We start from the raw sequence: 27,555 nt of genomic DNA on the forward strand, positions 1-27,555 counted from the left end.
AACCATGTGGCCCCTGTAGAGTCTCTCTTAATGCTGTTAACAGACGACCAGATGAGCTGCCAAATGAGAAAAGTGCTTATGTTTAACGATCTGGTGTTAATTGGCAGAGAAGATTCTGGGCGTCACATTTCCTTTTAAAAGCTTACACAAGTTATAATTCGAGCTTATATTTTGTCAAAGCAAAGTTCCACCTCATCCGTCATCTAGGTCACTGACGAGCGCGGGCTGCCGGCTCCGTAAACAGGCGGCTGATGATGTTTAGCTGAAAACAAGAGATGAGACTGATCCAGGAACAGAAGTGGGAGGAGCGATTGGGTGTGTCGGCTGCGCCGGTACCTGTCTGGAGCTGCGCAGGTCGCTTTACCTTTAGTCTGCGTTCTGTAGAACGGTAACCCAAGGGCGCCTCTGTGTGTTTGAAGAATACGTACAATCTGGTGATTTCTCACTTGCAGCCGATTCTGAAAGAAACAAATGATGGTTTTATGTCTGTTGTTTTTTTGATATTGCAGTGTCAGAGGTACGGCCCGGTCTTCTAGGTTATACGGACAGACTGACCAATGATCGCAGAAGCAGTTTGTGGCCCTTATGGCGAATCTTCATGTACGCTAAAAATGTTGGTCTTAGGTGTTCATGGGACATGTCCTGAGCTGATGCGGTGCCCGCACTGATCATACAGGCAGTGGCGGGTGAACTGCAGCTTTGAACAGCCGCACAGTTCTCTTGATTGGACAGAGTGCTGATAAAGAGCTCTGCCCAATCATTAAAGAAATGGTCTGACATTGCTGGACCTCCTTGACCCCAGATGTAGGGACTGTTCAGCAAGGTTGCTCTTGCATCGCTCTTGGTATGTTGGGCTCGGGCCCCACCGGGGTCTCTGCACCAAAATTTATCACGCGGTCAAAGATTGAATTGAATGAGGTTACAGTGGGGATCGGGAGTCGTCACAACCCCGGAATTCCCCAAAAAATCCAGCAGGGTTGAAGTTTTTGCAACTCTAGGATAGCGGCAACTTGCTGCACGGCGGTGGGTGTCGTGGCCATGATTGCCATGTACCCTCGGCTATAAGGGAATGTTCACATGGTAACTTCATCGTCACCGATTCTCCAGCAAATGCGTATCTGAAGCCTGAGGCGCAGACCCTTGGATTTCTGACCTGAATTTGTAGTTGTGCCACATTCACTGGGGTGATCTGGGCGACATCTGCCACAGGTTCCATGTGGAAAACCGCACCACGATGGACGTGTCACTTTTCTCCATGCAGATTATAAAAATCATGGAGAAATCACCATCGTATATTATACTGGGTGAATTTCCTGTTGAAAACAATGGGAGGCGGCTCTGTACAGAACGCGTGTTCCTGTGTGAACATGTCCTCGCTCTCATATTTGTGTTGCCGCTGAGGTGTTTTGTCTGAAAGGATTACCTAGACCCAAGGCCATTGTAACAGACCCTCACCTGTGGAATGACTTGGTCTGGATGACTGTTTCCATTCAGTGACTGCAAACAGATCTTGTCAGTGGTGAAATGAAAGTGTTTTTTAGAAATTTCATGTAAACCGTGATTAAAGGAATTTTCTTATCGCTGGCGTATCCTCAGGATAGGCAATCAGTATGAGATCGGTCGGAGTCCATCTTGCAGGATCTCTGCTGATCAGCTGTGTAAGGGAGCCGCGGCGCCCCCTGGTGCTCCGATGCCTGCTTCTAGCTTACTGAGCACAGCGCCGTCCATTGATGGTGGCTGTGCTTGGTATTGCAGTGCGATGTCGCTGGCCTAGGACGATGCCTATGCACTCATGGAGCACCTCCCACATCTTCTGTTGACCTGTCCTGAGGATAGGCCATCAGTATGAAAATCCTGGAAACCCCCTTTAAGCGTTCTTGCTGGTGGACTGACTATGCTTTGCAGGTTCATGTTACAGAGCCTGACTTGTCGGTGGTATACGGTGGAGCTTACTGTAGCTGCTGGTGACTGTCGTGGACTGCATCTTGCGCTGAAGCTTCCGTCCTGTGTATATGTCTGTGTTCACACTGTGTACGTGTGTAATACCGCAATGTCATCCTTAATAAACCCAGCCGGCTGTGCGCACTGGTATTGATCTGCGGCACAGCACACCCTCTTCTGCCGGTGACTAACCTCTGAAGTAATCAGGAAGGAGATAAGAGGACGAGAAGGAAATCCAGTGACTGCACAACAAGTCGTCCGGCCGGCTTTACGACTTTCTTTTTTCTTTTTTTTTTTTTTTTCCTCCAGTGCATATTAAAGTTAATAATCTGACCAGAAAGAAGGAGACAGACGGGAGGGAGGAAAACTGCAGGGTAAGGCAGATGCATACGGCCGTGAGCGGTCCATGGTATGCCGGCCTGGATTCCTGCTGACCGCAGGAGTGCACGGCATCATTGGTTGCTATGACGCCGTGCGCTTCATGCCGCTGCTGCACTACAGTAATACACTCGGATAGATCATTTAGATATTAATGTAGTGCGGCATGAAGTGCACAGCGTCATAGCAACCAATGACTTGTTGTGCATTCGTCCTAAGACTGCACAGGGTTAGGCTGTGTGTGCTCCGTATCACGGATGTGGTCACATTCACTTAAATGGGTCCCCAATCCAGGAGTGGTACTGAACGGAGGCACGTAACACCACAAACGGTACGAAGTGCTTCCGTGGTTTTCTGTCTGTTCGTCCGCACCGCAAAAATAAAATAAAAAAATAGAACATGGATCACGGACTCATTGAAGTTAAATGGGCATGCATCAGTTTGCGGCAGCCGCACAGATGGAGCCCGTCATACATCATGCTGGAAGAAACTAGAAATGTTTCTAATACCCTTAAAGGGCTTGTCCAGGGTTTTAATATTAATAGCCTATTCTCAGGATATGTTAGCGTTGTCCGATGGGATTCCGGCGACCCACACCGCCACTAAGTAGCTTTGTTGCTGCAACTACCCAGCTTCCTCTGCTGTGTATAGTAAGGGGCTGTACGGCGCCAGAGCTGCGATCGCGCAGCTAATCAGCAGCGGCACGTGATGTCGCTCCGCCGCTGATCATACACTGTTGGCTTGTCCTGAGGATAAGACATAGTATTAAAATCCTGCACATCCGCTTTAAAATTAAATTCTCCGGCATGGCATGCGTGGCATCTTCCACATTCACTGCTATGGGGCTTCCAAAAATGTCCGTGCTCGCTGGAATATTTTCAGCAGTCCCTTAGCAGTGAAAGGAGAAGACTCTGCACGTGGAGCGTCCTCTCATGGTAAGGACCCATCCTTGAGATAAAAGGGGTCTCAGAATCGGAGACTTATAGCATATCCTATTGATGGGACAACCCCCGTACGCCTCGCTGCCCCACCGTCTGGCACTTGGGCATAGCTCGCAAAAAGTGATAGATTTCTATATTTAACTTGCGTTACCGCCATATACTGGAACGAATCACAAAAATAATCATTGATCCTTGTGATGTGGAATTGTTTTACCAGTTGTCGTTCTACATATGACTGCAGTGAATGGCGATCCATTAACCAGTTCATGACCAATGATTACAGTGTATGTCATGGGTGATTTGTGACAGTTGTCGGCCTTCTTGGGACAATCAACGCTGGTCCCATCAGTTCAAGGCTAGGACTACACAGGGACGCGTCGCACAGAAGTCGCAGCGTGACACCACTGACTATAATTTTTTATGTCGCAGTGTAGCTGTACCCTTTTTGAGGGGCTGCAGCTATAGATTATTTTAGTAGTCAAGTATTCTATCGATTAATCCAACCATTAATAGAGTACTCTAATAATAAGAAAAACTAATTAAAAGAAACTTTTTCCTTAAAAATTTTTCATAAGTCCTCAGCGCCATCAGCCCCTTCCATACCCTCAGCTACCCCCAGTGCCATCAGTCCTCTGTCATTTTAGCTCCCTCCATGCCATTAGTTCCCCCTAGTGCCTTCATGTCTCCCCCACTCTCCCTGTAATACTTACTTTTCCTGGCAGGGTGCGCGGCTGGCCGGCCGATATGGAGTCCACAGGAGAAGGACTGCAGCATCTTCTTCTTCTTCCTAACATGCACTGGGACCTGACGTCACACAACGTCGGGCAGCGCACGCTGACTGTGCACGCCAGCACCGTGCAGCGCGGTGCCGACGGGAGACCACGGAGCGGTGAGTGATAGGCTTCACTTAACTCGCGCTCCGTGGTCACATGATCAAAACAAATCCTCTATGTAGGAAAACTGCATGGAGGATTTTTGTGTCGATTACATGAAGTAAACGTTGCAGCCCTAGTGACATTCGCCCAGGTCACCAGCGCAGTCTTGTGTGTGCCGATCAACACCTATTTGCTGTGTGCTCCGATATTTCTCCAGGTGTAAGTGAAGGAGCGGTGGATTCTGTACGATCAGGCGATGACGTGTCCATGTGGGTCTGTAGTCACTATAGGCAGTTGCAGAGATAAGTCGATCACTTACATAGATATGTCAGTTTCAATGGGTGTTTAGCTGGGACCTCCTAAGGACGCCTTCACAGACAGCAGATTGTTTGACAGAAGTCAGTTCTGTTCATTTGAATGGGACCTGCAGGAATCCATGCGCTTTCCTCCAAAACATCCCTGTTCACATGAATGGAGCTGAATTTGTCACACAAAATGCAACAAAATCTGCCTGTGATTAGTGCCCCAAGAGTGAAATAACGGAGTCCCGTTCTCATCTCAAATTAATTTTTGCTACCAGATATAAATATATAATTGGTGTCGTGAGGAGAGTCCGTCAGTATGTCAGACACCGGCCACCCCTGCCGGAGTAACCAACTCCATCCCCTGCACAACGGGCAGAGCTCCGATCTGCCCGAAAACCCCTGGTGGTCCGGAGGCCTAGCGGCGTCCTGTTCACTGCATAGGGTGGAGAAGAAACGTCACTGCCAGATCGCAGGAGCTTTAGTCAGTCATCCCTTATTGATGCCAGTCGCCATACGTGTAAGCCGCTATGAGCAGCTGTGGGGGGGGTTCTAGTCTGCAGCCCCCTATATCCTAAGGTTAGTCAGTGCACCTTGCCGTCTCATCTGCATTGATTTTGGTATTCTGTAGGTCAAGCTTATTTCTATTTTATGCACCCTGATTTTAGCAGACAGAAGCTGCATGTTACTGGTATTGAGCCTGGATTCATGTGAGGTCCACCGTGCTGTCGCCCCATTCTCGCCCCCTTTGTCAGTTGTGCAGGGTTTTTGTAAAGTGTCCTCGTTGCTCTTACCAGGGAATAGAACTGTCGACCTTCGTGCTGTATTTCTCTCCTGCACGGAGCGTCCGTATTGCTTTCCTGCGTGACTCCAGGACCTTGGCATTTCACGTCCCGTGGAGGTGCAGGCCTGGGGCTCAGTATTTCTAGGCAGGTAAGCGTTTTTATGTTAGGGCTTGTGTAGTCTGGATCGCATTCATACGTGTTCAGGGCGGTGCCTCTACTTCAAGCGATAACTTGCATGTCGGACGTTATTGCACTGCTGCCCCAGACACAATAGAGATAAGAACTTTATAGAAGTGTCTAGAGCAGCCTTGTTTTATCAGATTTAGAACAGAGCGTGTTTTGCTTTGTGGTCGGCCTGGGACCGCGATGCCAGTTCACTTCTGGGTTATAATGAAGCCGATGTGCGGTCCTGGGCTGACTGCTCTGTACAAGGAGGCGGCAGCAGCTTGTGTACAGGGGTCTGCACCATGTTCTGTGGTTGTCCTGTGCTGACTATACACATACAGTAGCTAATTCCTTCGGCCGATCCTTTTGCAGTTTGGGGTGAATTAAGACATACACATTAGGTGGTCGGCCTGTCCCCCTGCTTTAGTTAACCTTTGTAACCCTGAGCTCCCCCTAGTGGTGGCTGCAGCCAGAATTTTATCATTAAAGGTGTACTGGTTGTAACAAGTTTAGGTGGTAAGTGTTGGATTGGTGGGAGTCTAACTGCAGGGACCCCAACTAATCAGAAGAACAGGGATCCTGTACCCTGCCGGGCCCTTGAAATGAAAGGAGCAGCTGGTCATGTGTGCTCACTGCTGCCCCATTCATTGCTGCACGGCTGACGGAGATGGCAGAGGACAAGTGCTCAGCTATTTGGAAGAATAGAGTGATGGTGCATGCTCAACCTGATGCTCTATTCATTGGGAGGGGTCCTGGTTCTTGTGGTCAGACCCCCACCCATCTAATTGTTATCCCCTATCCTCTTCAGAGGAGATACCTTATCACCAGAATACCCCTTTAACTTCTTTGTGAAGGGCTACAGGGGAGTTGGAGATTAGTAAATAAAATGAGGGGCCATCCATTATAAAAATCTGTAAACTACCAGTGACCCAGCACTCAGTGGTCCCAAATCTAAATGTGACATGCAACAAAAAATGGCTCCATGCCTGCATGTAGGTTACGTTCAGGTTTAGTGAAATTTCATGGCGTCTGTTATCTCCTCGTGGTTTCCGCTCCTCGGGGGTCTCGTTCTCATACACTGCATGTATTATAACGATTGATCCTGAACATGGTCTTTCTTCTCAGGTCTCATCAGCGTGCGTCTCATCAGCGTGCACAGTGGAGGTGGACGATGGAGCGGGCGGCTATTATCTGTCGCTGGACCTGGTTACAGGCTCAGGTTTCAGACCTCGAGTTTCGGATAAGGCAACAGACGGAGATCTACAAGCAAATCCGATGTACTAAGGTAACTAGGAACATTTTCTGTAAAATAGGAGACATCGGCCAGACCATTAGATTTAGGGCCCTGTCACACAATGGTATTTCTGAGTCTGCATCTATTCCGTATCTTTGCATAACGGATGTGGACCCATTCTTTTCGATGGGGTTGCAAAAGAGGCAGACAGCACACTTCCATTCCGCGGCCCCGCAAAAAAGATAGAACTTGTCCTATTCTTGTCCTCAATTGCGGACAAGAATAGGCATTTCTATTGGCCATTCCGTTCCACAAAATGCTGAACGCCCACGGCCGTTATACGTGTTGTATGGGTCGTCTGAATGAGCCCTTATTCTGGGAGATCATATACATGACTTCAGGGGGTGCTGTGTTGGGTCAGACAGTTATCTTGTCGTCACAGACCTCAGATTGCCGGCAGAATATCATATAAAAAATGTCTCCACACCGGCCATTCATTAATCGCAAGCCTGGCAGCTTGTATTCTGGGCACCTGTCGGGTCTACCTTAACTTTGCACATGTAACGTTTGGGCATCTCGCCCGTATGCAGCCACTAGATGGCTCATCCAGGGGCACAGGGCAGGTTTGATGAAAGCTGCCATAGACTTTATGCTCTAGTAACCAGAGTCGATGGATTGTGTCAGATCCTTCAGCTTAAGTGACTCGTGCTGCCTGCTATCTAGGGTTAGATATTACATCTAGATGAGAACATGAGTGAAGCTGAAGGAGGCAAACAGGCATGCATTCACATCTGGCAGCTACAGAGCCACCCTGCATGGGAATATCTGCACCCCCACCAGGTCTGCAGACTCACTCTATGGAGATCTGTCAGCTAGTTGAACTGAAGTATACTGCAGTCAGTGATGGTTTTGTGACCGCACCGGTTGGGAAACTACTCTGGATTGCTGCACATGTGTGAACACACCCTTAGATGGTGGTTTATAGTGCAGCTAGTCCGCTGCAGGTGAAATATATTAGCAGACGAGGCCGTTTTAATCGTTATGTTAATGATTATCTGAGCCTCTTTAAGCTGTAGTGCTTATTTTATTATCTACTCCCAGCGACGCTTATCTCTATAGGCGCCGCTGATGTCTAGTCAAGGGAAGAATCTGACACCCACTTGATCCACTACTATGGGGAGTCTGAAGTTACAGCAACATGTCGGGAATAGCAATATTAGATCTGTGGGGGTCTGACACCCTGGACCCCTGTCTCCACCAGTCAGCTATTTCGGGACAGTGCTGGAAACTGTACAGTTCATAGATGGTTCTGTCCACTGTAGTCTCTGCATACTGCAGCTCAGCTACCATTTACCGGAATGGGATCTGAGCTGCAGGAACCCGACACGGCCACTTCAGTGCCGTGGAACCTTGTGGTGTCTGACACCCACTGCGCTGACATTGATGGCCTATCCAGAGGACAGGCTATCCGTATCAAAGTACTGGAAAGCTCCTTTAAAGGGGTTCTCTGGGCTTTTTTTATTGATGATCATCAATATTGGGTTGGTGGGGGTCTGACACCTGGCACCCCCGCCGATCAGCTGTATGAAGGGAAGGCGCACGTAGTGTGCACTTGCCGTCTCCAAACTGTCTTCCTGCTTGCCATAGACATAGCAGTAGCGAGCAGGAAGAGAGACGGCACATACACACGGGACACACGCCTTCCCTTTATACGGCTGATCGGCGGGGGTGTCGTACCCCTGCTGATCTGATATTGATGACCTATCCTGAGGATTGGTCATCAATATTAGGACCATGGAACCAAGAACTAATGAACTTGAGTGCACAAGTTTGAGGTCCATTATGTACACACCAAGGGTTGTTCCGAATTAATTTCTTCCTCTTTATGGTGATTTCACTTCTTCAAAGATATGCACGCTGCTGCTATATTTTTACATGGCCGTGTTTCTGTCCACACAATATACTCTCCATATGTGGGACTTGTGGTTCTGTGAAATATGTCCTCTTATACCTGCATTATGTCAGGGAGTAGACAACATGATCGGCGCAGCAAAAATGGGCCGTCTCTCTGCCGGATCTCCGAGGCCGATTGTACCATAGTGTCTTATAGATCTCTGATCTGTTCAGTTCAAGAGATCAATGATCAGACATGAACTGACAGTGTCTGGGGAGTGCGTTCGGCCCAGGGGATTGGTTTCCACTTTCACACTGCCTGGTTTTCCCGGGATGATCACATTTGTGTGGAACAGCCCTTAAAGTCTGCAAACTGTCAGGAACATGCGGGGCACAACCATAAGAGCTGCCGGGGCCCTGAGCAGATGGAAGCCGTCTATAACTGCCTCTGTCCTCCCTACAGCTTTAATAGATCTCAGTGAGAAGCCGGCGATCACAATGACTCACCATAGGAGGCTGCTCTACCACGGATGACCCAGTTACAGTGGGAAAACTGCAGAATAAGTGACTGTCCCCATGACGTCAGAGGACAAAGCAAATGTATACAGAGTGATAACAAAGAAAATCCCAGAATACGAAATCCAATGAGCGCAGGCGCCCTGTTCACCCAAGATGTGTTGTCAGAATGACTGACTAAAATATAGATTAGAAATCCATAATTTATGTGTCAGTTTACAAATGGTGGAACATTTTACCCCTAATAAAACCAAATAAAATTTCCAGTAAGCCTATTAATCGGGTTATCCAGGGCTTTAAAAGAGCTTAGAGCAGCCGGACCCCCAAGGGAGTTCATACTTGCCTGATCCCTGCCACCGGGTTCTGGCAGCATTTCTCGACAGCTGTCTGAGGCTCTGTGATACTGTGGCATAAACACCCTGTTGACAGGTTCCACATGACCACTGGACACGGCAGTAATCGGTCACCCGTGTATCACGTGACCCAATGACGTGCTGCACATGTGACAAATTACTGCTGCATCAGTCATCTGGCACCTGTCAACAGGAGGTTTATGCCAGAGCTCCAGCGAGCAATGGAACTGGAGCCCAGTGTCGGGGACCAGGTAAGTATGAACCCCCCTACGAGCCGGCTACTCTAAATAACCCCTTTAGAGTCTGATGGGTTTTTAGAAAAGGTGCAAGTGTTTTGTGTAGCCATTCAAAGTTAGGGCATTTCCAGAAGTGTCTGGCTGTTGGGGGTCCTGCTGATCACTGGTACAATGCCTGTGTTCCCCCATGTGAATGGAGCAGCAGATATGCCTGCTTGTCCACCGCTCCACTCGCCTCCATGGTGCTGCTGGAGATAGCTGAGCGTTTATAGTTGTCTCCGGCAGGGTGATCGGTGCACTTCTACCTTCAGCAACACATTCGCTCAGATCTGGGCACCTTCACATGCAGCGTGTGCCGCCAGTAAGGCTACTTTCACACTTGCGTTTGGAGCGGATCCGTCTGGTGTCTGCACAGACGGATCCGCTCCTATAATGCAAACGCTTGCATCCGTTCATAACGGATCCGTCTGCATAACTGGTTTTAACAGATCAGATTTTTCACTTTGTGAAAACTCAGATCCGACAGTATATTCTAACACAGAGGCGTTCCCATGGTGATGGGGACTCTTCAAGTTAGAATATACAAAAAAAAAACTGTGTACATGACTGCCCCCTGCTGCCTGGCAGCACCCGATCTCTTACAGGGGGCTGTGATCCGCACAATTATTGTGCGAATCATAGCCCCCTGTAAGAGATCAGGTGCTGCCAGGCAGGAGGGGGCAGACCCCCTCCCTCCCCTGTATTAAATGGGACCAGTGTGGCCCCCCTTCCTCTATATTCATTGGTGGCCAGTGCGGCCCCCCTCCCTCCCTCCCCAGTATTAAATGTGACCAGTGCGGCCCCCCTCCCTATATATTCATTGGTGGCCAGTGCGGATTCCCAGTATTAAATGTGACCAGTGCGGCCTCCCCCCCCTCCCTCCTAATTAAAATCGCACACCCCCATCATTGGTGGCAGTGGAGAGTTCCGATCGGAGTCCCAGTTTAATCGCTGGGGCTCCGATCGGTTACCATGGCAGCCAAGACGCTATTGCAGTCTTGGCTGCCATGGTTACTTAGCAATAAATAGAAGCATTATACTTACCTGCGAGCTGCGATGTCTGTGACCGGCCGGGAGCTCCTCCTACTGGTAAGGTCTGTGCGGTGCATTGCTTATAGCACAGACCTTTCACTTACCAGTAGGAGGAGTGTCCGGCCGGTCAGACATCGCAGGTAAGTATAATGCTTCTATTTATTGCTAAGTAACCATGGCAGCCAAGACTGCAATAGCATCTTGGCTGCCATGGTAACTGATCGGAGCCCCAGCGATTAAACTGGGACTCCGATCGGAACTCTCTGCTGCCACCAATGATGGGGGCGTGTGATTTTAATTGGGGGGGGGGGGGAGAGGGGAGGTCGCACTGGTCACATTTAATACTGGGAAGCCGCACTGGCCACCAATGAATATAGAGGGAGGGGTAATTGTGCCGATCACAGCCCCCTGTAAGAGATCGGGTGCTGCCAGGCAGCAGGGGGCAGTCATTACACAGTTCTCAGTATATTCTAACTTGAAGCGTCCCCATCACCATGGGAATGCCTCTGTTACAATATACTGTCGGATCTGAGTTTCACGATCTAACTCAAATCCGATGGTATATTCTAACATAGAGGCGTTCCCATGGTGATGGGGATGCTTCAAGTTAAAATATACCATCGGATTGGAGAAAACTCCGATCTGATGATATATTAATAGGGACTCCTGACTTGACATTGAAAGTCAATGGGGGACGGATCCGTTTGAAATTGCACCATATTGTGTCAACGTCAAACGGATCCGTCCCCATTGACTTGCATTGTAAGTCTGGACGGATCCGTTTGGCTCCGCACGGCCAGGCGGACACAAAAACGCTGCAAGCTGCGTTTTGGTGTCCGCCTGCTGAGCGGAACAGAGGCCAAGCGGAGCCAAACTGATGCATTCTGAGCGGATCCACATCCACTCAGAATGCATTGGGGCTGTACGGATCCGTTCGGGGCCGCTTGTGAGATCCTTTAAACGGAACTCGCAAGCGGAACCCCGAACGCAAGTGTGAAAGTAGCCTAATTCGTCCACTTAATGCAGTCTGAAGGTCCCCGTAAGAAGGCCTAATGGAGTGCTGCCTCCTGGCCTGTTGGCACTTCTGACACCTGCCATTTATTTCCTGAGTGACTATTAACATGTCGGGCCTTGTTGTCGGGCGCTCTATTGATTGCTCTGCTTTACACACTATAGTATTGGCCGTGCCTGGCACTGGTCTGGGAGTAATAGAGACGAGGTATGATGGGTGCCAGTACGGTGAATCAGCAGTGGCTCTTATTACACCGAGCTGTCAGTGACTAATTATAGAGTGAGCGTCTCCTATGGACGGCAAAGGCCGGTGCTGTCTCCGGTTTATACATAGTGGGTACATCCTGCATCATCGGCCTCTGGAGCGCAGTCTGACATTGTGTATAAATGATTGCAGATGAAGGACCAGGGACGACTGCTCTGCAGATTTAGCCTTTATTGAAGGCTTGGATTTATCAGGTCCTTCAGAGCAAGTAGGACATGTGTGGGTAGACCGCGTGGAGACACAATGGAATCCACGCTGCACTGACCTCATTGTTAGTCGCAGGTTTAATTTTTTTTTTTTCCAGTTTTGAACTTTGGTGCACAGTGACCTACATGACAGGCGCAGGGATTGTATGGGGCGGGTGCTTGCTGTATTATGGCTGACGTCTCTCTGCACCTCAATAGTGAAGCATCCATTTGGTTATATAGATGGAGCAGGGTCCCTCTGTCATGTCCCCCCCCCCGCACAACATGATTGCAAGGTTCAGAATGGTTTTTGGAGCATCCAGGTCAGCCTATTGAAGGCCTGCCATCTCAGTAGTAGTCCTCTTAAGCCCCGCCAAAGTTGAGGATTAAAGGGGTTGTCTCATTCCAGAAATGGATCCCCTGTTCACAGGATTGAGTATTAGCATCCTATTGTCGAGGGTCGACCCCTAGTCATGAGAAGGGAGGTTGTAACCCTAATAATCAGACAGACATACATACATACATGTTCGCCACGTCATACAGCTCTGTGAAACCGCTGGAGATTGCAAAGTACTTTTATACGAGCGCACGTTCAGACCAGAAAATAGGCCCCTATTCTCATGACCAGCGGGGGCCCCCACAGTCACATAGGCACTTGCATCTGTCCTATGGCTAGGGTGTAAGTTGTTGTAATGGGACACCCCCATTAAGAATTGGTGATAAATACCCTATAAGTCGGTGCCCCGTCTGGAAGTCCTCACTATGCAGGATGCTGCACTGTATAGCCCTTGTCCTGATACTAAGGTAACTGATCTGAATCCCCCTCTGTGTCATCTTCTGTATTGTAAAGTGGCGGATCATGTTGGTGACCTTGTTCTGTTGTTTCAGGGAAGTGTTGTGCTTGGGGACTCTCCGCAGAGCGAGGACACCACGCCGCGCCAGTCCGCAGGACCTTCAGCAGTGCTGAATACAAGAGGCAGCCGGTTGCCTTCTTCCTCGTGTTCCCCATCTGTCGTTAAAGCCCCATCCGGTAACAGTCTATGTCAAGCCTCGTCTGTCACTTCTTCCTCCTCCGCTCTGCCGAGTGCAGACAAACAGGTAAGTGTCTCCGGCCATTGGTGGGAAGGTTTATAGTTTTACCTCTGAATAAGGAGGTTTTGCAGCAGCTCTAAGCTGGCCATACACGTAATGAGAAAGTCAGGCAGATCAGACTTTTATTGCAGTTTCAGACGATCATCTTTAGTCTAAAAGCGGACTACTACCTGATGAGAGGAGCATGGCATGATCGACCAGTTACAGCACAAGCCCTCCATGTCCATTTTAGTTCCTCATGTTGATGATTAGACTGGTGATCACCTTGTAATATCGATTCAACCTATGCCCAGCCGCATTGTCAGATTTGCACACAGCCGCCATAGGTTTCTCTACATGGGGTCCCATTAACTGAGAATGAAGAGTGGTGTCTGGCTGTGATATCAGTGGGGGGTCCTGTCTTGTGTATCCAGTGCTGTCTGCCCTCAATGTGGGCACAGTCTGCTCCAAAAATCTCAGTATTATCCCAGCAGTGATCGTGTCAGAGACATCTTGTAGTGCCTATAGGTTGCTGCATCTTTGTGTTTGCAATTTCCAGTCACAGTAGGTTTGCACCGGCAGATTTATTTGCACATTTGCCATAAAACCTGCTTACAATGAGGATTTTCTATCTTCTGGCAATCGCTGCATAATGAAGAAAAAGACCTTTGCCTATTGCATTCAAACTCCATTAGGGAGTCATCGGGGTGCAGCCTTTACACCATATACCTTCTAAGGTAGACGTGGATCTGGCGATACTGGCCTCGCCTTCAACCGCACACTTGCCACCTGCCACTTTAGAAGGCTTGTGGTGATATAGCTATTCATATATGCAGTGATGGCTAACCTTGGCACTCCAGCTGTGTTAAAACTACAACTCCCAAGATGCCCCCCTTGCTTGGCTGCTCCCAGAACTCTATAGAAATAAATGGAGCATGCTGGGAGTCGTAGTTTCACCACAGCTGGAGTGCCAAGGTTAGCCATCACAGCTATAAGGCATCGGCCAGCATGACTCCTTGAGAGCAGCTCCACCCCCATGACTCCTTACTGGCGTCTGTATGAATTGGGCAGAAGGTAGAGGGTCATCTTTGGAAACCTATCACCATAATGCATAAGTTTGTGGGGAAGAGAGGGTTAATTCCTGATAACTGGTTCCCTTTAATGGTACGCTATCTTGTAGACTGTATGGATACCGTGCACAAGATATAGCAGGGGATCAGCAGTGTGGACAGTATGGCTGCAGTGCCCAAGGTATAGCAGGGGATAAGTGGTGTGGACAGTATGTATGCGGTGCCCAAGGTATAGCAGGGGATCAGCTGTGGACAGTGTGGATGCGGTGCCCAAGGTATAGCAGCGGATCAGCGGTGTGGACAAGTATGTATGCCGTGCACAAGGTATAGTGGGGGTATCAGCCGTGTGGGCAGTATGGATGTCGTGCCCAAGGTATAGCAGGGGATCAGCAGTGTGGACAGTAGGTATGCGGTGCACAAGGTATAGCAAGGGAGCAGCGGTGTGGACAGTATGGATGCCGTGCACAAGGTATAGCAGGGGATCAGCGGTGTGGACAGTATGTATGCGGTGCACAAGGTATAGCGAGCAGCGGTGTGGACAGTATGTATGCCGTGCCCAAGGTATAGCAGGCGATCAGCAGTATGGACAGTATGTATGTGGTGCACAAGGTATAGAAAGGGAGCAGCGGTGTGGACAGTATGTATGCCGTGCACAAGGTATAGCGGGGGGATCAGTGGTGTGGACAGTATGTATGCCGTGCACGGGGGATCAGCGGTGTGGACAGTATGTATGCCGTGCACAAGGTATAGCAGGGGATCAGCGGTTTGGACAGTATGTATGCGGTGCACAAGATAAAGCAAGGGAGCAGCGGTGTGGACAGTATGTATGCCGTGCACAAGGTATAGCGGGGGGATCACTGGTGTGGACAGTATGTATGCGGTGCACAAGGTATAGCAGGGGGATCAGTGGTGTGGACAGTATGGATGCCGTGCCCAAGGTATAGCAGGGGATCAGCAGTGTGGACAGTATGGCTGCCGTGCCCAAGGTCTAGTAGATCAGCTGTCTAAGTCTTTACTGTAGTAGTTTCGTGCCTTGTCCTGGTTTACGTCCTTATTAACCTGTTGTAGGAAGCCTCTTGCAGAGATGAGCCCCAGCTCCTTGGTATCTGCTGTACCCCACTGCTGCAGTTGCCCTGGTGTGCTGGGTCAGATGTGGGGCAATCGCTTGTCTGGCTGCAGAATATCTCGCACTGTACAGGAGCTCCCTGCTTGTTAGAATATTCATTAATGTCACAACGTGAGCAAAGTCTCCGAAGCCCCAAAAATGTGGCAGAAAATCTAGAGATGGCGGTATTTTTTCTTAGGCCCCTTACAGACCAGCGAGTTCCACACATTGGCCTTGCAGCGTGAGTATGCAGCAGCTCCCGTCCTGACCTCCCAGCACTGACTGGGCTAAATAGAATTATATTGATTTATGATGCTATGTAACCCTCACAGTTCTGGAATGTATTGGATCACACTGACATAATACTGCGAGTCCGATGCGTGGAACTTGCTTGTCTGAAAGGGGCCTTAGTCTCTGAGGCAGTGGCGCTGTCAGCGGTGATGTTGGATCTTACATCCTGTTCAGCTTCTGTTGGGTTCTTGTTTCTTGCCCTTTCCAGATGCCCTCGAACAAGACGACAGGATTTTATAATGTGATGTGTTCATTTATCAGACCACACGGTGTCTCAGTAATTGTGGTGCCTCTGTCTCTATAAACCTGTTCTCTCTGTGGGAGATGATTAACCTCTGCGGCGTCACACTAAAGGCGGCTGCAGGCGGTGTTTTCTGTGCCATTCCTCTGTGGATTGTTTTCTGACTTCATCAGTCATGAGATATAGACCTAATCTTCCTCTATAATCAGCATCTCCCTTCTAAAGAACCTTCAGCAGATGGGACGCTGAGATCACACGTGGTGTCTTTACTGACGCTTGAGCCAAAGTGGATTTAAAAGCAAGAAGAAATCTAAAGGGGGGGACCTGGGGTAGGTTCTCGCAGGGGTTTTTGGAGGAGGTTTTGAGGCAGATTTGATTTGAGAACCGAAGCGGATTTGAACAGAGCTGGAAATAAAAAGGAAGGACTTGCTCTTCTGGATCCGCTTGTGGCTTTGGCTGCAGTTACAGATGTTTGCAGCCTGAGGGGCCACAACACTTGGATGTATGGGATGTGCAGTGCCATTCCCAGCTCCATGTGCCCAAACGGTGACCTAGCCTGAGGATAGGCGAATAATAATGTCCCAGAGGGCCCCTTTACCTCAGAGCTGAAGTAAAGGTCATTCTGCACTTTAAAGGGGTTCTCCGGCTATCTAATGCTCTGAAATAATAAAAGCTGTAATACTCTGCTTACTGATTCCCCGGTCCCCTCCAGTCCCTGGATCTACTTGGTGACCACAGAATTAATTATTTTTTCAAGTGCTGGATAAATAAGGTGTTTTTCATTTTTAACGCAGCAATGCCATTTTTTTTTTTTTTTTTTTGTGAAACGGGTTTCATTAGATTTTTATTTTTGAAAAACTCAATTTTTACTGTAGTCCCGCTATGGGGCTTGAACACTGGTCCTGTGGCTGCCATGTTAACTGCTCACCACGATTGGGGTCCATTCACACGTCCGTGGTGTATTGCAGATCCGCAATACACTCGCCCGGCAACCCCCATAAAACTGCCTATTAAGAATAGGGTATGTTCTATTTATTTTTTTGGGCAGAGCCGCGACCCGGAAGTTTAGGGCAGCGCTCCCGGGTTGCGGAGAGCACATGTCTTCTGGCCCCATAATGAATGAATGGGTCCGCACCCGATATTGTGGAACGGATGCGAACCAATTTATGGACATGTGAATGGACCCTCTTTACTCTAGACTTGGATGTCATGGTCAGTATTTACCGCTGTATATGAGGGGTTAAGTGGCTGAGATCATAGGTAGCTGACACCTGCAGCGGCCACGTTTGGAGTCGCATGGTGCGGTGTGGTCGTATGAGCTGCAGTGGGACTTGTTAATGTCACAGCTCAATATAACACACTTGATGTAAGTGGATCCAGCCAGTTAACCTACTGCCAGGCACCGGCTCCCCGTGGGTTTATATGCTTCCCCCAGGTAGACCCTTCACACCGAATCGACCATCTGCCTGTTTGCAGGCTGCTTACACTATTCAGATAGTGAGTCACTATGGATTAGAGGCCCGCGGGGTCACGCTCCCAGTGTGATCTCTTTGCCGAGCCTATGATTGGGTCTGTGGTATTCAGTTTAGACAGTCGTATACGCAGCTTTTGCGTCAGACTGCTGGTAAAGGATGGGTCTTGTATATTTGTTGTGTCCAGCTGTTTTCCAGTTACTTCACGATGTTTTGTATAGGCTCTTGTTTCTGAGCACCATTTAGATATCTGACCCCACCGATCATCAATATGTAAGCCCTGGAAAAAGTATGGCTGCCTCCACAGGGATGTCACTGGCTTTTTTTTTTTTTTTTTTTTCTCTCCTTTTGCAATGATACACCCCACACCCCTGTATCACTGGATGAATAGTAGAACATAGCCATAGATGATCAGATTTTATATTGGTAGAAGCCTTGTCTGTGCAGGGGTTTTGCAGAAAGATTTAAAATGTAACTTTCCAGCTGCCACCACTAGAGGGCGTGGTGAGTTCAATGTATGTACAGGATGTATTAAGCTCCCTCTAGTGGTCACTGCAGGTAATTGGCATGGAATGTGTTATATCAACAGCTGTGCAGCGGTTTACAAGAAATTCCATCCTATTTAAATAAAGGCAAGATGCTGTGAGGATGTGCGTCCACTTTAAGGGGCTCTCTATGTCCTCTGTTCATTTTAATGCAGGTAGAGCTGATGTCTGGAAGAATCTTGTTCTGTATGTGGGATGGTTCCTCATTTTCGTGCTGCATAAGTGAGATTTCTTGCCTCTTTTCTTGCAGTGTTCCCGCCTTACACAGTCTGAAAATGTTGCGTGTCAAAATCCTCCCACCAAGTCAGTGTGCGACTTCCCCGGATCCCAAAAATCATCTCGTCAAGTCAACGGATTCATAAATTGGTTAGTATTTTAAGGTTGCTTCTAAGCATGAATGTGGCTGATGGTAGAGCAGGCTGTCAGAAGGTGGCCGCCGTCTCGGGCCGGGACGTGCAGCTGTCTGGATGGCGGGACATTTCCCGGTATTCTGTATAAGAAAGGAAGTTGTTGTCCCACCCAACGGGAATTAGAAATCGACCACTGTCCTCTAGATTCCTGCCGGTTATGGCACCTATATAGTGTGGCGGTCGGGCTGCAGTATCCTTCCCATCGCCTTCAGGAGGGAGACTGAATGCTGGTGTTAGTAGTCCTGAACCAGTGCTGTCTGGATGTACCTGCACATCAGCCATTGCCATGTGGTTATTCTGATTATTTCAAGTTACCATCTATACATAGATTAGGGGATATTGACTAAAACTGGTGCCATACCCTGCAGGGCCTTCCAAAACTGAACGGAACACAGGATTTCACTGCTGCTCCATTCATTTCCTTGGCACCTGCTGGAAATAAGTGTGGGTTCTGGGGCTCCCATTCTTGTGATTGGTTGGGGTCCCATCAGATCTAAGGGTCCATTGACACGTCCGCAGTGTTTTTGCGGATCTGCAAAACACTGGACCCGCACCTTAATAGCAGCTCCAGACAAGAATAGGACATGTGTGCTGTCCGCATCTTTTCCGTCCCTGTTAAAAATTAATAGGTCTGCACATGTGGCTAGAGGATAACTTAAAATATCCTGGATACAACCTTAAAATTGACAACTGAGGGGCTGCCACAGGATCGATACATGTAAGAGAGGATCTATAATATAATATGCTGTTTATGATGTGATGTTTGCAGGAGTTGGGGGTGTCCTTTGAGAAAGATTCCCCCCCCCCCCCAACCTGATTGCACAACGATGTGTTGCCTCTAAACAGAATCACTTGCTCTACTGCAGCTGGGATTCCCCTGGAGAACCCAAAGGTACTGAGGAGGAGCCAGCCTCTTCTCCAACAAGCCCGGACAGTCTTCTGGGGCCCACTTTAATGTTTTTGTGGCTCCCCCTGGTGGAAGGCTACTACAAAAGAGCGTTCGCAATATAGAGGACTTGTATGAATCTGAACTTTCATTTCCGAAGCAAAGCACCATGCAATCTGATAAACGTAGCTGACGTCTCGTGCTGTAATTTTCTGCACCTCGGCTCAGATTTTTTACAGTTAAGACACCCCCATCCTCTCCGTCTGAAGGGATCCCTGACAATAATCTGTCATTACATGGCTGGAGGAACGCCACACGTAGCTTCTCTGAATTGGGAGATGAGGATGCAGTACTTCAGGGATTGTCCTGTATCACATCCATGTACATTTCGTAAAGGTTGAACCATTTATTCTGACATTCTAGGGCAGGGACGGCCAACCTGCGGCACTCCAGCTGTTGTAAAACTGCAAATCCCACCATGCACGGCTGTAGGCAGTCTTTGCATGCTGGGAGTTGTAGTTTTGCAACAGCTGGAGAGCCGCAGTATGGCCATCCCTGTTCTAGGGTTTCTTCCAGCTGCCGTAGTGCATATGTATGGCCGCCCTATCCCCACTATGATGGAAACCGGCAGGAAACCAGTAGAATTGTGAGAATAAAGCCTTTTATGTAAAAGCAGCAAAGGGTAAAACCGATGATATGCGGATACACTCCAGTATGGCAATGGAAAATGAGGATTGTACAAACCTGGTCGCAGGCGTGTACATGCCCTTCAACCCCTTTGAAGAGTCACTGAGGTTCAGGATAATTTTTTATATTTCAGAGACATACCAAAAGTTTTGATCGGTGGTGTCTGAGCACGGAGACCACCAATCACTAGAACGAGGAGGGCATGTTCTATCTTTTTTACGGGGACATGGAATGACGGAATGGACATACGGATGTGGACAGCACACGCGTCACTGACCTCTCGTCTCCTTTGCAGTGTGCGTCCCAGTCTGTCTTGTAATGGTTCCTCAGAAGATCTGGATCCTGAAGAAGTGCTGGGGAAAAAACGCCGTGTTGAGGGCCTTTCTGCAGCACCAGCGCTCCCCGACTCCTCCTGCATGGCTGCCAGAACACGACCCTTGCGCGGGCACAAGAAACGCCGATTGGTCAGATCCAGTGAGGTGTCGTCTCTCAGCAGGAAGGTAACGGCTGTGTTCTGATTACAGATCCTGTTCTCAGGCCATTAAAAAAAATATATAAATATTGAGCAGCGGTTCCTAATAGTTTTGCTATTTTGGAGACCATTTTTACAGCAGGTGGTGGAGGGTCCCCTGGGCAGACGCTGTAGGTGCGCTGAACCCACTGTGGCCTCTGATCTGCACATGCATTGCATCTGTGTTCTGTAGGCAGCACCCGTACGGCAGCCTTGCAGGATTTATGTTGGATTAGTATAACTTAAAATGATTGTTCTCATAATATGTAGTATAAAGAGATTGTCCATGATTAGAAGGACATGGCTGCTTTCTTCCACAAACAGCACCACACCTGTCCATGGGTTGTGTGTGGTATTGCATCTCGGTTCCATTGTAGTCAAGAGGGCAGAGCTGCAATACCCCACACAACCTGTGGACAGGGATGGGGTTGTTTTTGGCAAAAAGCAGCCATATTTTTCTAATCCTGGACAACCCTTTTTATGTTATGTCGTTCCCTTAGGACACTTTTTAAAGGTTTTCTGAGATTTTCATATTGATGGCCTTTTATCAAGCTATGCGATCAGTGGCGGCCTGACTCTCGGGACCTCCGCCGATCAGCGGTTTGTGGAGGCTGCAGCGCTCCAGTGAGCACTGTGGTCTCTTCCTAGGCCAGTGATATGTTCAGTGGGCACTGTGCTTGGTGAGCTGCCAGGAGGCATCCTTAGGCTGGGCACACAGGAGCGAGGTCAGTGTGAGGTCCCGTTCTTACCTCTGCTCCTCTGACAGGATCGCACAGCTTTATAATAAGTTACAATGCAGTGTGACCCTGAGTCCTTGAATCTTCTGAGTTGCGCAGACTTAGGGTACCTTCACACTAGCGTTATTTTGTTTCGGTATTAAAATCCAGTAAAGGATCTTAATACCGGAAAAAAACGCACCAGTTTTGTCCCAATGCATTCTGAATGGAAAGCAATCCGTTCAGTATGCATCAGGATGTCTTCCGTTCGGTCCCTTATACGGTATTTGACCAGACAAAACACCACAGCTTGCCCAAATTCCGGAGCACTACTGCACTTGCCGGATCCGGCATTAATTTCCATTGAAATGTATTAATGCCGGATTCGGTACCAAGTGTTCCGGAAATTGCTGTATCCGGTTTTCCAGTCTGCGCATGCGCAGTTCTTTTTAGCTTTGAAAAAATTAAATACCAGATCCGTTATTCCAGATGATACCGGAAAGACTGAACCAGTATTTCAATGAATAAGTCAAACTGATCTGGAAAAAAATATCCATTTGCATACGGATTTCCGGATCAGCACGCAGTTCCGGCAACGGATCCTCACAACGATAGTGTGAAAGTACCTTTAATGCTGTGCGATCCTGTCAGAGGAGCGGATCTCAGAATGGGACCTCACACCGACACATTCAACTTGCTGTTAGTTGTTTGCCGGGGTTGTCTGATATTGATGGCCTAGACCAGTGGTCCCCAACCAATTTTTTTCCACCAAGGACCAGTTTCATGCAAGACAATTTTCCCAGGGACCGGTTGGGGGGGTGTTCTGGAGCGGGGCTTAGGGGTGCTGGGCGGCGCTGACTCACGCACATAACAAAACGCAAGGTGCATATTAAAATATAGAACACTATATAACTATGGGGATAATGGCATCAAGTACATGCTGGAGTAACTTGCTGTTAATGAGGCACATTGTTTTATCAATCTAGACCTGCATGTGCCTCTCATTAATGGTAAGTAACCTCATCGTGTACCTCACATTAATGGTTAACCCAATGTTGCCCATTATTTGAGGTGCTTGGGGACACTTTTTTATTGTGAGGTACATGGGGGTACTAATGTAATAGCACCATGTACCTCAGATTAATAGGTGACCCTATCTTCTCAAATTATGGCTACTGGCAACATTGCGGTTAATGAGTCACATTAACCCCAAATCTTGCCGGCTGCTTGATGCATGTTTTTTGCTTGTCTTTATTTTGAGGCAGGCTAATAATCTTGCAGTGTGTGGGCCGGGTACCTGCGCCCTAGGTACTAATGGCTGGGGACTGGAGAACACAAGACTCGGGAGGAGGAGCGCAGCTGTAAACCCTCCCCTGTCCCCCCTCCTACTTTAATATTGGCCACACATTCATTCGTGGCAGTGGTGCGGGCAACCATCAGAGCCCGCTCATTTTATTGCGGTGACCGTGTCATGGGAGGGAGGGATTCCCTCAGTCCCTCCCTCCTTCTCCACTGACTGGCAACTCCGATGTGCGCGCATGCGCCTGGCGTTCCCCGTTCCTCTCTCCTCTGTGGCCCGGCAAACTATCTTCCAGGGCCTGGCGGTTGGGGGCCGCTGGCCTATACGATCTATGAAAATCTTGCAAAACTGGGCCAATCACCGTATGTTCAATGGTAATATCCATCAATGGTTCCTCTTTCAATTTGCGTGGTGTCCTGTTAAAAGCACTGAGAGCCAATAGCCTTGTATACTGTCTATCTGCATTGTTTATTACCCGGCATCGTCCCATGTCGGCGCCCCCTAGTGGCTATATTGTGATCACTGAGACCTCTCCTTCCCGTCCCCTCTGTGTATTTAATTGTCTATTGTCTTGTTTTTAGCCACAGAAGCAGCTGTCCACGAAGTGTGGCTGTGAGCCTCCAACCACTTGCATTCTTTGCGGATGCAAGACTTACTTGAAGACTACACATCCCAGCACCATGAGCGAGCGCATAGCACTAATCGATCCATGCTACCACCCCATCCTCTCCTTCCCCTACGGTAAGCTACCAGCGGAGGGGCTGTATCCTCTGTAATGTGGGTGGACCTGACGTTATAGCGGTTCTCCTGGTGAAGCTGCTGTTTTACTCTTGGAGTTGATCCTTATGGTTGTGATCCTGGTCTCTCCCTCGCTGCGATCCGCAGGCTTGTTCACAAGTGAGATACCACATTTACCTGGTGTCCCAGAGTTATGATAGAAATGCACATTGCTGTATATGGGGAGCACTAGTCATACAACTGTAGGTGTCAGCTAAGCATTCATTCACTATATACATGCATGCTCATCCAACTGGACATGTGCTTTGAATGGGAGAATTATGGACTTATGTCCCTTGGGAACAAAGAATCCAGCGCTTTGAATTACAGCTAATGGATCCTCCTTATGCCCAACATCTGACATCAGAGGGAGCCTCAAAATAGTTGCCTCGCTGCATTTGGCAGGATTGGCCGATCTTCATGTTAAGATGCTTTTATGCTGCGTTTGCTTAGTACTTCTTTCCTGATGTAGACATTTGATGTCGCTGTAGAGGGACGTAGCGTCATCTAGATGTCGCTGTAGAGGGACGTAGCGTCATCTAGATGTCGCTGTAGAGGGACGTAGCGTCATCTAGATGTCGCTGTAGAGGGACGTAGCGTCATCTAGATGTCGCTGTAGAGGGACGTAGCGTCATCTAGATGTCGCTGTAGAGGGACGTAGCGTCATCTAGATGTCGCTGTAGAGGGACGTAGCGTCATCTAGATGTCGCTGTAGAGGGACGTAGCGTCATCTAGATGTCGCTGTAGAGGGACGTAGCGTCATCTGGATGTCGCTGTAGAGGGACGTAGCGTCATCTGGATGTCGCTGTAGAGGGACGTAGCGTCATCTGGATGTCGCTGTAGAGGGACGTAGCGTCATCTGGATGTCGCTGTAGAGGGACGTAGCGTCATCTAGATGTCGCTGTAGAGGGACGTAGCGTCATCTAGATGTCGCTGTAGAGGGACGTAGCGTCATCTGGATGTCGCTGTAGAGGGACGTAGCGTCATCTGGATGTCGCTGTAGAGGGACGTAGCGTCATCTGGATGTCGCTGTAGAGGGACGTAGCGTCATCTAGATGTCGCTGTAGAGGGACGTAGCGTCATCTAGATGTCGCTGTAGAGGGACGTAGCGTCATCTAGATGTCGCTGTAGAGGGACGTAGCGTCATCTGGATGTCGCTGTAGAGGGACGTAGCGTCATCTGGATGTCGCTGTAGAGGGACGTAGCGTCATCTGGATGTCGCTGTAGAGGGACGTAGCGTCATCTGGATGTCGCTGTAGAGGGACGTAGCGTCATCTAGATGTCGCTGTAGAGGGACGTAGCGTCATCTAGATGTCGCTGTAGAGGGACGTAGCGTCATCTAGATGTCGCTGTAGAGGGACGTAGCGTCATCTGGATGTCGCTGTAGAGGGACGTAGCGTCATCTGGATGTCGCTGTAGAGGGACGTAGCGTCATCTAGATGTCGCTGTAGAGGGACGTAGCGTCATCTGGATGTCGCTGTAGAGGGACGTAGCGTCATCTGGATGTCGCTGTAGAGGGACGTAGCGTCATCTAGATGTCGCTGTAGAGGGACGTAGCGTCATCTAGATGTCGCTGTAGAGGGACGTAGCGTCATCTAGATGTCGCTGTAGAGGGACGTAGCGTCATCTAGATGTCGCTGTAGAGGGACGTAGCGTCATCTGGATGTCGCTGTAGAGGGACGTAGCGTCATCTGGATGTCGCTGTAGAGGGACGTAGCGTCATCTAGATGTCGCTGTAGAGGGACGTAGCGTCATCTAGATGTCGCTGTAGAGGGACGTAGCGTCATCTGGATGTCGCTGTAGAGGGACGTAGCGTCATCTAGATGTCGCTGTAGAGGGACGTAGCGTCATCTAGATGTCGCTGTAGAGGGACGTAGCGTCATCTAGATGTCGCTGTAGAGGGACGTAGCGTCATCTGTTCCCGAAGGCCCCTGTGTTAAAGCTAACCTGTCATCAACTTTTCGCTGATCTCACTGAGGGCAGCATACAATAGTGACAGAAATGCTGATTTCAGCGCTGTGTCACTCATGAGCTAAAAGTGGTTGCTGAGAACCAGCATCATAATCATTGCAGCCCAGGCCGCTGAAATCAACTCGCCAGTTAATAGAAGGCTCTTCCTAATGTATTGGCATTCTCCCTATTGCCTCCTTTGGTGGCTGGATTAATTTTTCCATCACATTATACACTGCTTCTTACCATGGTTATAACCACACTGTAATCCAGCAGCAGTGGTCATGCTTGCTCACTATAGGAAAAAGAACCAGCCTATTTGCACGCCTGTGGTTTGGGCATCCAGAGAGGCTTTTTTTTTATTTTTCCTTACGACGACCACCACTGGTATTAACCATAGAAAGTGTGTAATGAATCAAGCCAGCAAAGGAGGCAACATGGAGAATCACAATACATTAACTTGCTGTACATGATAAATGCCATTTGCTATATATATTATACATACATACATATATGTCCTAAATTTGGCCCGACTCTTCCTGACTGTGCTTTCTTTGGCTGCTTTTTTTTTTCCAGATACACCCCTTAATTTGCACTTTGAAGCATTGCTGAAAGAAGACAGGCAGTTCCGGGTCTCTCACAAACTCAAAGCTCTCAAGTTTTCTCAGCTGAGCAAAAAACCCTCAGAAAAGTTGCGTAGAGACTGTCATAGCCCGACGCCGGACTTCACAGGCAGTAAGTGCCACAGGATCCCGCTTTATGGAAAATACTTCTCTGCCTGCCAGCAACTCTCTGTGGATATTTCAAACCCTTTTAAGTGTCATTTGTTCTTCCTCCGAGACTTTTCTGTTGATTATGGCTACTTATCCATAAAATCCTTTCTTTTCTCCTCTTTGCCAGTCATATGTAAATTGTATTTATTTCCCCTTTTCACCACCGGAGGGCACCAGCTACAAATGATCACGTTTGTGCAGCAGGTGGCTTTAATGGTGGTAATGACCAGAAGAGTCTAAGCCCTCGACATCTTTTAGGAACTAGAATTGTAGTGATCCTTCAAGATGTAAAGTGTGCCTGTGCTAATCTATTAGTATATACTAATTCATTAGCCACCACTAGACCTTTTAAGGGTCCTTACTCGAACGCAATATTTTCACAGCACTCTGGGGTAAGTTAGGGTTGGGCGATATCAAAAATGTTCTCATGATATTAAGAAATGTATCACGATAATGATATATATATATATCACGATAAATGCCCATTTAGTAGGAAAAAACCATGTGACTCATGTCCTCGTGCTTCTTTGTTGCCACCTTACAGCATACAGTAATATCTCCTTGATGCCCCAATAAGAACGGGGTTCCTGTTCTCCACATCTGATTGATTTTCCGGTTGGACATGCACCCTGCTGCTCCACTCATTCTTTATGGGACTTCAGGAGATAGCATAGTACAGCGAACAGCCAACTCCGGCGCTCTCCTAGAAAGTGCTACATGCTAGTGGAAAACCTTGATAAATGGGTTTGCCCATCATAAGCGCTCATTGTCAAAAAGAGCATGTTGGCATCATAAACATGACTTTCAGTCAAATAAAACATTGGATGTCATTTACTATAGTCCGGCGCTTCACGGATCTGTTTTAGTAACGATCACGCTGGTCAAAGATGCCATCAATTCAGAGGCTTATGCACTTGCGCCTCTTACTAAATTTGTTGTATGCTCTGCTGTTTGTGCACCAGAACTGGGTTAGATATAGAGAGAGATCCCTCTACAATATGTCATCCAAGATAAAATGAAGATTTAAGAAAATAAAGCAGATAACTAAGACAGATTCTAGTCCTGACCTGTTACAATCCGGAATAGCTGCTACCTAGCCACTAATCCAGCTATTATACCAGAGAAGTGGCCTCGATTGATTGAAGCGGAGTCTGAGACATTGTATGTGGATTCTGGTTTCAACTTACGATGGGCCAGAAATTACCATTTTATGTTGACGATATTGTATCCTGAGGCCATTGTATGTTGAGGGACCACTATATATATATTATATAATCTCTCTCCCTAGCAGTAGGTCCTATTTCATGGTGAGGTAAAGGACCTGAGATGACGTTCTGCCCATGTGACCATACTTTTCTGTGGGCGCAGCCATGCTGGGAAGTTTTCTAGGTAGCGTGATTTGGGCAGCTGCTGGAGACGTCTACACTGTAGATGCGGGCGTTCTAATGTGAACTGGGTGCCGGACGTATTAGAAGCAGTTAGCACTGTCAAGTGCGACTGCCCCTATGGTGCCGCTAAAATACTGCGATATCGCCGTTTCTTAATACTGTGGTATATCGCCCAACACTAGGGTAAGTGCAGCATGGGTGTCTTGTGCCA

At 48.4% G+C, this 27,555-nt stretch overlaps 1 protein-coding gene across 2 annotated transcripts in view; it reads left to right on the top strand.

Annotated features, from left to right (window-relative positions):
* LOC122937860 (KAT8 regulatory NSL complex subunit 1-like) overlaps positions 1–27,555 on the top strand; it is a 50,174-nt gene that overhangs the window by 13,563 nt on the left and 9,056 nt on the right. The window contains exons 2-7 of one of the 2 annotated variants that reach the window (XM_044293007.1): positions 6,528–6,672; positions 13,040–13,249; positions 18,197–18,312; positions 20,225–20,429; positions 23,038–23,197; positions 25,760–25,918. In XM_044293007.1, the coding sequence (XP_044148942.1) occupies positions 6,528–6,672; positions 13,040–13,249; positions 18,197–18,312; positions 20,225–20,429; positions 23,038–23,197; positions 25,760–25,918 (995 nt within the window). Of the gene's footprint in view, positions 1–6,512; positions 6,673–13,039; positions 13,250–18,196; positions 18,313–20,224; positions 20,430–23,037; positions 23,198–25,759; positions 25,919–27,555 lie in introns of both variants that reach the window. The other variant, XM_044293006.1, reaches the window with a different exon arrangement.

This window comes from Bufo gargarizans, chromosome 5 (genome assembly GCF_014858855.1).
Source record: "Bufo gargarizans isolate SCDJY-AF-19 chromosome 5, ASM1485885v1, whole genome shotgun sequence".
Classification (NCBI taxonomy): domain Eukaryota; kingdom Metazoa; phylum Chordata; class Amphibia; order Anura; family Bufonidae; genus Bufo; species Bufo gargarizans.